Here is a 14,914-nt window from a genome sequence, read left to right as displayed (position 1 = left end):
AATTTATGTTATACCTAGCTAATGGCTATCTTGCTATGCTAACTCAGTAACTCATCAGACATCCAAAGGAATAATTAAACAGAGGTACACCAGCATCAAAACAAAAGGTGTCCTCATTTCCCAACAAGCACGAGAGTAAAACCCAACTTTGTGTCTTCAATCATAACTTTTTAATCAGAACTAAAGAGAAAAAAAAAAACTCTGACCAACAACATACATAGACTAAATGTTGTTCTCCTTTGCTATCCGGTCTTTAAGTCTGACGTCATTAGCCATTTCTGGGTCCAAACTCCACTTCAGGTCCCAAAGTCAAACAAACACTGAGACGTCACGGAGAGTTTAAAACGAAATTATTTAATCTTTAACCCTCTGGGACCCCAATTTAAGACGACACAGCAACACGATGCAGCAACCCAGTCTCCATTTTAACTTGGATCGAAAGTGCAGACTTCAAACTATATACCAGTTTTTAAATTGTGTTGAAAGGCCACGTAAAACCAGAGTTATAATTAAAAATACACAATGTTTTTACTGAATAAAACAGTGGTATTTACAGCAGAAGGAAAACGCAGTTTTCTAAGGATAGCACTAGCAAGCACTCTCCGCTTGTGAGCAAAAGAAAAAAAAAAAAAGAAAAAAAGAAAAGACCCCTTTCCTATCGCTGTTAATGTCACGGCTGGGGGAGGGAGCCGTGTGGTGTGGAGGAAAAGGAGGACCCAAAATGCAGCAAACTGATGATACGAATGACGTTTTATTTACAGGGTGGTAGTGGCAAAAACAGGCAATGAAGCACGAGTAATTACAAACGGAAACCTAAACTGGGAGAAACTAAAGAGCAAACCTGAAATCTTACAAAACGGAGAGCGGAGCAGAGAGACGCAGACCAAGGACCAGGATACCAAGAAACACAGACGAGCCGACAACGAACACAGACCGACACCCACTATATATACACACACACACACACACACAAGGTAATCGGGTAATCGCACACAGGAGGGAAGAACAGCTGATCTGAATACACATGATGACTGGAGGACACAAGCTGAACACAATGACAACAGACACAGACTTTCAGAACAAAACAGGAAATCTAGAACCCGAACCGGACACAAGGGGGGAGGACACAGAATAACTAGAACAGAGGGAAATAATCACAAAACACAAAACGCTGGGTCAACGACCCAGGACCATGACAGTACCCCCCCTCCAAGGGCTGGCTCCAGACAGCCCAAAACAAAAACAGACGACCAACCCAGGGCGGGCGGCGGGGGCCGAGGACGGAGGGACCAACACAAGCTCCAGCGAACCGAGAGAATTGTCCAAAACAAAAACACACATGCTGGAGCACAAGAACAAAACTCAGTTCAGGAGGCCGGCCCGGAGGCTGACAACTCAGAAGTCCAGGACAGTTCATCTTCTGAGGCCGGCCACGTCGGCGACGTAGATCCATAAGCCGACCGAGCGGAAGGCAGCGGTGGCGGAGTGGAGGCAGTTCAGGGGGCCGACCGTGCACACGGCAGCGGCGGCGACGGGGAAACCGTTCAGGCGGCCGACCGTGCGGACAGCAATGGCGACGATGACACAAGTCTGGAGGCCGACCGCGCGGAAGGCAGCGGCGGCGTCTAGGAGGTCGTCCATATTGACGATGACGCTCCACCAGCGGCCTGGTAGATGACCGCCGATGTCGAGGCGGCAGTTCGGGACCCGAAGGTGGCGTGGCCGTCGCAGCACCAGACGAGACCGAAGCGGAGGCCGGTCCAGGCGCGGCTGAAGCTGAAGCGGAGGCCGGACCAGGCGCGGCTGAAGCTGAAGCGGAGGCCGGACCAGGCGCGGCTGAGGCTGAAGCGGAGGCCGGACCAGACGAGGCTGAGGCTGAAGCGGAGGCCGGACCAGATGAGGCTGAAGCAGAGGCCGGACCAGGCGAGGCAGATGACGAGGCTGAAGCAGAGGCCGGACCAGGCGAGGCAGATGATGAGGCTGCAGCCGGGCCAGGCGAGGCAGATGACGATGCTGCAGCCGGGCCAGGCGAGGCAGATGACGATGCTGCAGCCGGGCCAGGCGAGGCAGATGACGAGGCTGCAGCCGGGCCAGGCGAGGCAGATGACGATGCTGCACCGGGCGAGGATGAAGGCTCGGAGGCTGCAGCTGGCGAGGATGATGAGGCTGCAGCAGGCGACGGCGTGGAAGCCGGAGACTGTAGCGCTGCAGGCGTGGAAGAAGCTGCTGCTGCCCGTGGCGTGGATGAAGCTGCAGCTGGCGAGGATGATGAGGCTGCAGTTGGCAGCTGGACGGGCTCCTCGGGCCCTCCAGCTGACGAGGCAGGAGGCTGGCTAGGTTCTCCTGAACCTCCAGCTGACGAGTCTTGAGGCTGGACGGGCTCCTCGGGCCCCCCAGCTGACGAGTCTTGAGGCTGGACGGGCTCCTCGGGCCATCCAGCTGGCGAGACAGGAGGCTGGACGGGCTCCTCGGGCCCCCCAGCAGGCGAAGCAGGAGGCTGGACGGGCTCCTCGGGCCCCCCAGCGAAAACAGTCTCTGGACCAGTGGGCACCGGGGCCCCTGGAACACACAGGTCAGAACCAGTAGGCGCACGGGCCTCTGGCAGGCACAGTTCAGAACCAGCAGGCGCACGGGCCTCTGGCAGGCACAGTTCAGAACCAGTAGGCGCACGGGCCTCTGGCAGGCACAGTTCAGAACCAGCAGGCACACGGGCCTCTGGCAGGTACGGGTCAGAACCAGCAGGCACACGGGCCTCTGGCAGGTACGGGTCAGAACCAGCAGGCACACGGGCCTCTGGCAAACACAAGGCAGACTGCAGCTGCACAGAGCATTGACCCAGCTCGGGCAGCGACAGCCGGATACAGTCCTCAGCTGGCTTCTTAATCTCCAGGGGTCCAGAGTCGGCCGGGGGCTGGGACCCAGCCTCTGGGGAGGCCCTGGAGTGTGTCACAGTCTCTGGGCTGGCCAGCTTTTGAGGACTGATTACAATATTATGTGGTGTGTCTCTCTGCTTGACATGAACAGGTGAAAAATAGTTCTTTCCGGGTTGGATGGACTTAACTTGTTGTGCAGGAGGAGTTGGTGACAACGATGGCTGAATAGGTGATAATAAGGCGGATGAGTCTCTTGTCAACTGAGCTATTGACTGAGCTATGGATTGTAACCAAGTGTCTAATAGGTCTGGCTGTGACTGTAATGGGGGTGACGGTTGAGTGGCTAACTGAGCTAGTGGCTGCTGGGCAGCTAACTGAGCTACCGGCAGGGCAGCCGACTCAAAAAACACAGCCCCGGAATAAACAGACACACAGTCCAAAACAGAAAAAGGGTCCTTTTCACTCACCACAGCTGGCAGTTCCAAAGTCCTAGTCTTCGGCTGTGGGGTGATGCGCCGACGGCGCGATCGTCGCTTCCTCCCGGGCAAAACCTCCGGCGGGCCGGGCAAAACCTCCGGCGGGCCGGGCAAAATCTTCGCCGCCGGGCTGAGTTGGGAAGCGGTAGCGGCTGGTGGGTGAAGGTGCAGTTCGTTGAGTATGAAGTCCTGTGCGAGCGGGTGAAGAGAGTCCAGCAGCCAGGAGTGAGCAGAGATGAGCTGCTGTAGCCTGGCTTCTACAGCGCGGAGACACTCTTCCCCCTCATGCTCGAGCCATAGGTTAACCAACCTGGAAACAGAGTCAATTAGTTCCTCCCGAAGCTCCTCGGGAGGTGCGGATGCCGCTGGGTCCATGTTTGGTCGGCTCGTACTGTCACGGCTGGGGGAGGGAGCCGTGTGGTGTGGAGGAAAAGGAGGACCCAAAATGCAGCAAACTGATGATACGAATGACGTTTTATTTACAGGGTGGTAGTGGCAAAAACAGGCAATGAAGCACGAGTAATTACAAACGGAAACCTAAACTGGGAGAAACTAAAGAGCAAACCTGAAATCTTACAAAACGGAGAGCGGAGCAGAGAGACGCAGACCAAGGACCAGGATACCAAGAAACACAGACGAGCCGACAACGAACACAGACCGACACCCACTATATATACACACACACACAAGGTAATCGGGTAATCGCACACAGGAGGGAAGAACAGCTGATCTGAATACACATGATGCCTGGAGGACACAAGCTGAACACAATGACAACAGACACAGACTTTCAGAACAAAACAGGAAATCTAGAACCCGAACCGGACACAAGGGGGGAGGACACAGAATAACTAGAACAGAGGGAAATAATCACAAAACACAAAACGCTGGGTCAACGACCCAGGACCATGACAGTTAAAGCGTATCATGTCGACCAATCAAAAAATTAAATGGCAACATGTGGCATTTGGTTATTTAGGAATAGGGGGGAAGTTTTAGGAGTTGACCGGCAAGGGCGAACGAGCGAAAGAAAGAGAGAGCGAGTTTTCACATGTGAGAGATTTGTGACATTTAGCGTGTTTGGAGTGTGTACTTGGTGTGTTGTCTTGTGTAGTTAGTGTGTAGTGTAGTCGTTGTTTTGTTTTGTGTGTCAGTTATACTGGTGAATGTCACAGTTGCTCCAAAAAAGCCACCAAAGGCAGACTGCAGTGTAAACGCTGTCTCCAGGTGGAAAACTGGAGAAGTGACACACCTCATGTTGTACCTGCAAAGTTTAGGCCTGTGGTGTGCTCCTCTGTCTTATAGTGGACAGACTATTTTTTGGAGTGGCACAAATAATTTGTTTGGGTTTTTATTTGATGCAGTACACCTGATTGCTCTGTAAATAGTTTTAAATGGTTATATAAAAAACGCCTCAGGCATTGGCTGCATTTTTAGGTAAATAGTACCATATAACTTTGTTTACAAAACTTGTGCATAATTTTTTAGAAATGTACAATTTAAATTTGCATTTCAAGTTATGAAACATGTTTGTGGTTTTTACAGTATGAAATATAACTTTTTCTACTCAGATTTTAAGCTTTTTTGTCTGAATTTAGATCAGTTATGCTATTATAGTGTGTCAAAATGAAAAAGACTCCAAATTCAGATATGTGAGGTTGAGCTGAACAGAATGATACCAAACAAGGCAAGATAAACAGTTTTTAAAGGTGAAATGCAGAGGTGAAATCAAAAGTAGTCAAAAACAGCCAATTATACCCTGGAAAATGATCAGTGTGGCTGCTTTACTAGTTGTAACAATGAAGTTTAACATCCAGGCATCCATGAAAACAGAATTTATGAAATTTAACGGAGTCAGAAATTATCAGGGAGCTAGCTCACTAATTTCCAACCTAACATACCACATTCTGACTGAGGGATTTCTGAAAAATTAAAACGTACAGCTCTGCTATCACTTCTGGCATAAATGAAGACAGGAAACTAAACAGCAGTGACGTTTGTAGGGTTACTGAAGTTGGGCTAGCTGGTACACTCAACAAAAATATAAACGCAACAGCTTTGTTACTGCTCCCATTCCCCATGGGATGGACGTAGAGACCTAAAATTCATTCCAGATACACAATATAACCATCCCTCCCAAACAGTGGTCACAAATCAGTCCAAATGTGTGGTAGTGGGCACATCTGCTATATTGAGATAATCCATCCCACCTCACAGGTGTGCCACATCAGGATGCTGATCTGACATCATGAGTAGTGCACAGGTGTACCTCAGACTGCCCACAACAAAAGGCCACCCTGGAATGTGCAGTTTTGTCTCACAGCAAAATGCCACAGATGCCACAAGCAATGAGGGAGCGTGCAATTGGCATGCTGACAGCAGGAATGTCAACCAGATCTGTCGCCCGTGCATTGAATGTTCATTTCTCAACCATAAGCCGTCTCCACAGGCGTTTCAGAGAATATGGCAGCACATCCAACCGGCCTCACAACCGCAGACCTCGTGTAACCACACCAGCCCAGGACCTCCACATCCAGCAGGTTCACCTCCAAGATCGTCTGAGACCAGCCACCCAGACAGCTGCTGGAACAATTGGTTTGCACAACCAAACAATTTCTGCACAAACTGTCAGAAACCGTCTCAGGGACGCTCAACTGCATGCCCGTCGTCCTCATCGGGGTCTTGACCTGACTCCAGCTCGTCGCCGTAACAGACTTGTGTGGGCAAATGCTCACATTCGATGGCGTCTGGCACGTTGGAGAGGTGTGCGCTTCACGGATGAATCATGGTTCACATTGTTCAGGGCAGATGGCAGCTGAGAATGTCCCAGTTCTTGCATGGCCAGCATACTCACCGGACATGTCACCCATTGAGCATGTTCGGGATGTGCTTGACCGGCATATACGACAGCGTGTACCAGTTCCCACGAATATCCAACAACCTCGCACAGCCATTGAAGTGGAGTGGACCAACATTCCACAGGCCACAATTGACAATCTGATAGACTCAATGCGACGATGTGTTGCACTGCATGAGGCAAATGGTGGTCACACCAGATACTGACCGGTTCTGGGTCCCCAGACCCCCAATAGCGCAAAAAACTGCACATTCCAGGGTGGCCTTTTGTTGTGGGCAGTCTGAGGTACACCTGTGCACTACTCATGATGTCAGATCAGCATCCTGATGTGGCACACCTGTGAGGTGGGATGGATTATCTCAATATAGCAGATGTGCCCACTACCACACATTTGGACTGATTTGTGACCACTGTTTGGGAGGGATGGTTATATTGTGTATCTGGAATGAATTTTAGGTCTCTACGTCCATCCCATGGGGAATGGGAGCAGTAACAAAGCTGTTGCGTTTATATTTTTGTTGAGTGTATATAATGATGTGCTACGTGGTGGCTAGATACACAGCTATGTTAGCATAATATAACAACATTGAAGCTGGAGGATGAATGCTAACTTTTTTCCACTTGATAAAAGTTAACGCGAAGGTACCCAATGGTTAAGTTTCTTATGACAGAGAAGTAACAGAGTACTGATTAAATTCCATTTTTAAAGGGGAAAACCTCCTTTAAAATGTGCACTCTTCAGCTTGGAGTCTCCAAGATCAACTGGCTTTCCTGCTGCAACAGTGTCCTACCAAAAAAAACCCAACAACCCCCCTTCAGGTTTCCTCTCCCCTTTATAGACAAGGGCTCCAATCCTTCCCAATCAACTGCTCCCTGTACTCAACTCCAAATAGCTGGCAGCTAGATTAGAGTAGTCCACTCCCACATGCGTGTGGCCCACACCTCACACAAGACACACGGGGTGTATCCCAATTCAGGGTCTGCAACCTTAAAGGCGACATTTTAAGGCCGATTACGTCACATCGACGCGACGAAGGCTGTCCCAATTCAAAGGCTGCTCCAAATGCGGCCCTCAAATGCGTCCTTCATTTCCTTGAATTTTAAGGATGTGGCGGTGTAGAATTCATGGCCCAACATATCCCAGACTTCATAGCGCAGCGGTGGGTGTGGGTAATTTTGCCCCCCAAAAAATGGCAGACGGCTGAAGCGGGGCGGCCAAAGAGTAAACTCTTAAAAGTAAGTACTGAATATGATGTCACTTATTTATGTGTGAATGTTTAATAATGAAGAACATTAAAACATTACTGTTGGCCACATGTCGGCAGTTATGTGACATTAGTGCTGTTTGTACTCTCAGCGTCAGCTTTGCTTTAAAGCCTTTACTTCAAAATATACACCGTTCAATAGTTGACCTTAATCTTACAGAGAATGTAATGATTTTGTGGATAATTAAAGTCAGTCATATATCCACAAACACAACAAGCTGAAAGTCAGTGATGCTGCTCGGTTTGCAGTCCTGAATATCACGGCACAACCAGGATTCACTGCACTGTTAATGTTAGCTATGTTTTATTGCTGCCTCTGTTCGGTGGTGTCGAGCCAAACAGACTTTAACGTGTGTTTGAACGAGCTGACGGTTCACTCGTTAAGCTGAAAGAAAGATGCTTTAATCACAGGAGTCACACATGTGTCCACTGTGTCATCTGGGAACTCTTCTTGTTTAGCACTCGTAATAACACAAACACTAAATCCTCCTTCTCTTGTGCTGTTTCGTAGCAGTGTAAACACCTGAGACTGTCACCTGTCTGTCTGTCCTGCACTCTCTCTCTGTTTCTTTCTCTCTGATTGTGTAACAAAAGTATGAACATGTGTTTATAAGTCACAGTTGTGTTTGAATCCTGCAGCTTATCACACATTTGATTTCCATGTGTGACAACTGCAAGTGTCCAGAGTGAGGACAGACTGAGGGACCCACTGCTGCACATCATCTGTGAGGCTTTGCACCCCTGATGATCCACCAGGACAAACTCAGCAGTGTGTGAGGAAGAGGAGGAGGAAGAGCCAGCAGCAGCTGACAGATGGAGAGAATAGACAGACTGTTCCCTGTTTGTGAAGGACTGCTAGAAAACTGTAACATAACTGTCTGTCCTGAATCAGTCTTATTAGGTAATGTTCAAATAATTGTATCATTGCAGTGTTTGCAGTGTGGGAGAAAGTACTCAGGGCCTTCAAGTTACACACTATGAAAGGCAGCAACAAGTTTAACATTCAGAAACCTAAAGTATGTATCAGCAGCAGAATGGACCTAAAAATAAATGTTTGTTTCAGTTCTATGAAGCTTTGAGTATTTTGGAATTGTTTGTAATTGTTTATATGCTTTATATATTCTGAGGTAAGTTGATCTATAGTGTTACATCATATTCTATAAGGATGTTAGGTGTTTGTATACTTTCTGCCCAGTTTGACCCATTTAGCAGAAGTCAGCGAGTTTAAGGCTCTGATATCTATTCTGTATGACTTAAAGCAGTTATGACATGGTCTGATTTTCTCACCCAATAAAGGAATATTTAATATATCAGTCTACTCTTCATTCTATCAGAAACAGTTTTCACAGCTCGTACATTTTCTTTTTACACATATGTGTAAGCACTGAGCCAAATTTAGTTATGCCAACATAATAAAAGAACAATATTTGTCTCTTATATATAATACATCTATATATATCTTTGAGTAAATCTTTGAGTGAAGATTTAAGGTGACAGGAAATATAAATAACTGCAACTTGAATCTTTACTGAAGCTCAGTATTGGGCACAGAGTTCAAGTTCACTGCTGTAATAGCTATTATGGTTAATATAATAAAATGACTGTTCCGTTTCAGAAATGAAGCCCAACAATCATGTTTGCACAGTCCCGTGGTCTCAGCCTCAGATACTTATCAATCACACAATCATATAAAAACAAACAAACAAATGAACAAAAGATTTTCTCCTTCATTTCTGTCAAACAATGTTGTATGAAACGTTTCCAGCGGTTGGTATCACGGTTGATAGGCAACATGGGCAGCGTGACGGATGCTAGACCATCCCATTTCAGAAGCCTCGCGCTTCAGGCCTTAGCGGTCTTTGAGTACGCGGCCCTTGTGGACTGTTAAGGCTGCGTAGTTTAAGGCTGCAGACCCTGAATTGGGATGCAGCGACAGACCCCAAAGCATGTAAAAAAAAAAAAAAAAAAAAGTAGTGGCACTGGCAACCCAAATGTTTAGTGGAGGATTCTCTCCATTCTTTTCCACCGTGCTACACTCTGCAACACTAACTCATAAAGCTCATTGTATGACGCCACTCTGCTGCAAACATTCTTTTTCCGTCCAGCAGAGCACATCATAAACAAAACTTCAATTCAATTCAATAAAACTTTATTGATCCTGAAGGTTGACCCGAAGGAAATTGGGTAAACTTGATATAGTTTTAACTCGATATAGTTTTAAAAAATATTAACTTAATTTTTTATTTTTTTAATCTTCCAGCAGCACTTCTAAAAGTAAATTGATCAAAATGTAATTAATTATTTACTCAGTAAATATTGGTAAGTGCAGTCCTGATCAAAAGTTTAAGACCACTTGAAAAATGGCAGAAAATAATTTTTTGCATGGTTGGATCTTAACAAGGCTCCAAGTAGACATGCAACAAGAATAAATGGGAGAGAGAAAACATTTTTTGACCATGCAATTTATTGAAAACAACGCTTAAAGTGTACAGGCTGTTTTACAGCCTTTGATTTCTGTTTGTCGGGGATACAGGTTTTTTTTGGAGGTGTGGTCTTAAACTTTTGATGTGAATATTAACTTTTGATAAATAATAGGGAATATTTCACAGAGCATCACAGACAAGTGTAAACAGCACAAACATAATGTTCATATTTAAGTGACAAAAGCTGTCACATGATAATGCAGGAAAGTGTCTCTGGGACGTTTAAGAGTTTTTTCTTTAGTTCATTCATCAAGTTCAACTTTCCTCTGGTTTGTAGTCATTTAGTTTCAGTATACAGGTCAGCGTCCAGTCAGGTTCAGTTCCAAAGAGCTCCTTAAGTAAAGTTCTAAGTTTTCTGACTTACAAAGAAATAAAACAGTCTGTAATTTTTTATCATAGTTTCATTTTACTAAAGAGACAGAAACAATAGCAACCAAACATCCAGATTAAACACACAGACATGATAAAGTGATTTGTGTGTCAATTAGTGGAATTAGCATTTCATCCATTAGTAGTGTGTGGTTGTTTTTATGCAGCTCAGATCAAATTATCACTGAATGTTTCCTTCTTATTGTTCCAGTGTTGATACTAATACATCAGATGAAGACACAACAAGGTTCTTTGTGAATCTGTTCTGTGCAGCAGCAGAGAGAGAACAGCAGACAGGAGAGAAGATACTGGAGCTGTTATCATCAGTGTGCAGATATAAAAATAGTCCTCTTAAACAGAAGTGGTGTGACTTCCTCATGGACCTGTACTCTTATGAGACTAAAACAGGCAGGAGTGTCCTTCACTTATTACAGTCAGTTTTCCAGTCAGCTCCTGCAGTCTGGTCCATAAACCTCTCAGAGAGAAAGACCTCCATCCTCCTGGAAGTGCTGAAACTCCAACCAGAGAAGAAACAAGTGGAGCTGAGAGGCTGCTCACATGAAGAGAGTGAAGTGAGGAGTTTCCTTCAGTGTCTGCCTTATATCTCACAGCTCAGGTAAATGAATTCTACTTCATACAATTCACACTGCGTCAGAACAGATAACATCTTAAACAAAGAAAGTTACAACAGTTTTTTTCATCATTTTCATTGTTTCGCTGCTGCGGTAAATCAACTCAAACAGTACAAAAAAAAATTTAATTCCAGAAGGTTTACTGTTATTGTATTTAAAATTAATATTCTTGTCTTTGAGTTTGTTTAGTTTTTAGATATTGTGATTTTTGTCTTTTTCACACATCAGGTAATTTTTCAGTTATATTTGTACTCTGTCTAATTTCAGAAGGAAACATTGTTCTCTGTACACTACTGTGTTTGTTTTATTATTTTTAGTTCTGTGCTCCCCTGAAGGCTGATATCTTAAACATGTGTGATCACTTCATAAAAATTAAGGCTTGTTATCAATTCATCATGTTCATATAAAAAAGTAATTTGTTAGTTTCCAGATGCTCACATTGATTAATATATTTTCAAAGTTTAAAATCAGTTGTGTTTCAGTGAGTCGTTAGCAGCTGATCCAAGTTAATGAAAGTCACTGTGTGACTGAACAAATGAATCACAGAAGAGTGTGGAGTACACAGATGTTATTATTTGGACTATTTGACTGAAAGAGCCTGAAACATGTGATAATCTTCTCCCTGTATGAAAATGATGACATCATGTGATTACTAGAAAAACTGTAGCTTAGTAACAACAACACAGTCATGTTGAAACATCTTCATGAAAGATCAAATTAATACTAAATACTAGTTTTGAAAAACTGTAAATCAACACTGCTGTTGGGTTTTTGAATAGCATGTCAGATTTAAGTTCATAAAAAAGAAAACAGCTGTTACTATATGTGAACTATTTATATCTTTAAATTTTTTCAGTGACATATTTCTATGTTATAAAAATATATTTCACAGTTTATTTGATCAGAAATTGTAAATTAAATTGGTGTGTCACAGTGCAATGTATCAAATCATGTTACTATAATCATTGTATCATGTTTGTATGGGTCCTGTTTGCTAGCAAATATTAATACTTCTTAGAAGTACTGACAAACTGAAGGACAAAACTGGTATTGCTTTGTAGAATATCTCACCAGCTTCAAGTAAAAAAATTAAACAAATTGTTACTATACAGATGAACTAGCATCCGTTTCAGTTTACTCTAATAACACATGAACATGTGTAGAATAATTATGATTTCCACATGTGTGATCTGAGCAGCAGGTGAAGCTGCTGTTGTACAAGATATGAAGTGTAGATGTTGTTGTTCCACTCTGTGTGTTTCTATATTGTTGATATTTAGTGTTTTACTCTCTAAAGTCAGACAGCAAATAAATGACAGTTACAGTTCAGTACGCAGTGATTTCACACACAGGATTAGTGTTTGTGTTGTGAGTCAGTAAGATGGAGTCCATCAGTAGTGTGTGGTTGTTTTTATGCAGCTCACATCAAATCATCACTAAATGTTTCCTTCTTATTGTTCCAGTGTTGATTTTGAGGATCGTGCTGAAGAAGCAGTCAGGTTCTTTGGGAATCTGTTCTGTGCAGCAGCAGAAAGAGAACAGCAGACAGGAGAGAAGATACTGGAGCTGTTATCATCAGTGTGCCGATTTGATACATTCCCTTTTGTTGGCTATGATGATGGTGATGATGATTTGGAGGAATATCGGTGTGATCTCCTCCTGGATCTGTGCTCTGATGTGAAGGATTATGAGACTAAAACAGGCTTGAGTGTCCTTCCATCATTACAGTCAGTATTTTCAGCTCCTGCAGTCTGGTTCATAAAGCTCTCAGAGAGAAAGACCTCCATCCTCCTGGAAGTGCTGAAACTCCAACCAGAGAAGAAACAAGTGGCGCTGACAGGCTGCTCACATGAAGAGAGTGAAGTGAGGAGTTTCCTTCAGTGTCTGCCTTATATCTCACAGCTCAGGTAAATGAACTCACTCAGTGGAAAAAAATGTTTTAATTTCCAACAATTTACTGTAATGATACAATTTAATATTTCAATATTATATTTTTGTCACCAATATTTCTGTTTACACATTCTGATTTCATCCACTTGGAGTCCATATTTCAGTTATATTTCTACTGTACCTAATATCAGAGGGAAACATTGTTTTCTGCACAGCACTGTGCTTATTTAATTATTGTCAGTAATTTGTTGCCTTGAACCTGATATTATAGATGTATGTGTAATCAGTTCAAAACAGCTGAATCCTTATGACATGTTCTTCAACCATACATAAAAAAGTAATCTTGTATTTTCAAAACATTGTTTTATTTAATTTTATCGTTGTAATCAGTAATATACTTTGAATGTTTAAAATCAGTTGTGTTTCAGTGAGTTGTTAGCAGCTAATCTAAGTTAATGAAGGTCCCTGTGTGACTGAACAAATGAATCACAGAAGAGTGTGGAGTACACAGATGTTATTATTTGAACTATTTGACTGAAAGAGTCTGAAACGCGATAATCTTCTCGCTGTATGAAAATATTTGAAATAATGTGATTAATGATCAAATTGCAGCTCAGTAACAACAACACAGTCATGTTGAAACATCATCATGAAAGATACAAATAATTCTTGGATGTTCAGAAACACTGTAAATCACTATTGCTGATGGATTTTGGAATATCGTGTCAGATTCAAGTTCATAAGAAAGAAAAGAGCAGTTACTATGTGTGAACTAGTTATATCTTGGTAAATGGACTCATTCTTAAATAGCGCTTTTCTACTCTCCCGGAGTACTCAGAGCGTTCTATACAACATGTCACATTCAGCCAATCTCACAATCTCTGACTGTAAACTGAGTGCTGTCTAACTACATTCACACACATTCACACTCCGATGGATGCATTGAAGAGCAACTTGGGGTTAGTAACTTGCCCAAGGATACTTGGCAGGTAGACTGAAGGATCGAACCCCCAACCTTCCAATTAGCAGATGACCAGCTCTACCTCCTGAGCTACAGCCACCCCCTTAAATTTAATCCTGTAACACATGAACATGTGTAGAATAATTATGATTTCCAGGTGTGTGATCTGAGCAGCAGGTGAAGCTGCTGTTGTACAAGATATGAAGTGTAGATGTTGTTGTTCCACTCTGTGTTTCTATGTTGTTCATATTTAGTGTTTTACTCTCTAAAGTCAGACAGCAAATAAAATGACAGTTACAGTTCAGCACAGTGATTTCACACACAGGATTAGTGTTTGTGTTGTGAGTCAGTAACAGTCTAACAACAATGTTCAGCTGCTCTGATGGAAGACGGCTTGAAAATGGACTTTCATTATATACAGGACACACATGGACAAGATGGAGTCCATCAGTAGTGTGTGGTTGTGTTTATGCAGCTCAGATCAAATCATCACTAAATGTTTCCTTCTTATTGTTCCAGTGTTGATCGTTGGAGGTCAGATCTTCATGAAGAAATCAGGTTCTTTGTGAATCTGTTCTGTGCAGCAGCAGAGAGAGAACAGCAGACAGGAGAGAAGATACTGGAGCTGTTATCATCAGTGTGCAGATACAAAACATTCCCTGTTCATAACAGGTACATGGATGATATTGAAGTCGAAGAGGTTCTGATTGATTTCCTGCTGGATCTGTACTCCCATGTGAAGGACTATGAGACTAAAACAGGCAGGAGTGTCCTTCCATCATTAAAGTCAGTTTTCCAGTCAGCTCCTGCAGTCTGGTCCATAAACCTCTCAGAGAGAAAGACCTCCATCCTCCTGGAAGTGCTGAAACTGCAACCAGAGAAGAAACAAGTGGAGCTGACAGGCTGCTCACATGAAGAGAGTGAAGTACTGAGTTTCCTTCAGTGTCTGCCTTACATCTCACAGCTCAGGTAAATATGTTTTCCTTTAAAAACATATCTGCATTTGTAACACAGTATACTTCACTACTACAGAATGTAGAGTAAGTTAGGATCTTTGGGGTTATGTTCTCTAGGTACCAACTAAGGAGCGATTGATACACAGCTAAAA

General features: G+C 43.7%; 2 protein-coding genes across 3 annotated transcripts in view; one reads left to right on the top strand and one right to left on the bottom strand.

Moving 5' to 3' along the window:
* The window catches only part of LOC101483126 (uncharacterized), a 137,888-nt gene that overhangs the window by 91,631 nt on the left and 31,343 nt on the right, over positions 1–14,914 (top strand). For both annotated transcript variants that reach the window (XM_076880464.1, XM_076880465.1), the window contains exons 14-16: positions 10,535–10,939; positions 12,419–12,862; positions 14,326–14,775. In XM_076880464.1, the coding sequence (XP_076736579.1) occupies positions 10,535–10,939; positions 12,419–12,862; positions 14,326–14,775 (1,299 nt within the window). The remainder of the gene's footprint in view (positions 1–10,534; positions 10,940–12,418; positions 12,863–14,325; positions 14,776–14,914) is intronic.
* On the bottom strand, positions 1,414–3,802 carry LOC143414966 (uncharacterized). The gene is made up of 3 exons (XM_076880089.1): positions 3,341–3,802; positions 2,420–3,094; positions 1,414–1,776 (listed from the first exon to the last, which is right to left on the bottom strand). The coding sequence occupies exons 1-3, from the start codon at positions 3,722–3,724 to the stop codon at positions 1,414–1,416; spliced, it is 1,422 nt and encodes a 473-aa protein (XP_076736204.1). The 5' UTR covers positions 3,725–3,802.

Source organism: Maylandia zebra, linkage group LG23 (assembly GCF_041146795.1).
Source record: "Maylandia zebra isolate NMK-2024a linkage group LG23, Mzebra_GT3a, whole genome shotgun sequence".
Classification (NCBI taxonomy): domain Eukaryota; kingdom Metazoa; phylum Chordata; class Actinopteri; order Cichliformes; family Cichlidae; genus Maylandia; species Maylandia zebra.
This window is presented reverse-complemented; position numbering and strand designations above follow the sequence as displayed.

Excerpts from the sequence above, each read along its gene's own strand:
- LOC143414966 (XM_076880089.1), bottom strand. The coding sequence starts at position 3,724 with ATGGACCCAGCGGCATCCGCACCTCCCGAGGAGCTTCGGGAGGAACTA. Across the intron at positions 3,095-3,340 it reads CTTTGGAACTGCCAGCTGTG|CCATCGTTGTCACCAACTCC; the intron begins GTGAGTGAAAAG and ends TCACCTATTCAG. Across the intron at positions 1,777-2,419 it reads CTGGATGGCCCGAGGAGCCC|CTTCAGCCGCGCCTGGACCG; the intron begins GTCCAGCCTCAA and ends CCTCCGCTTCAG.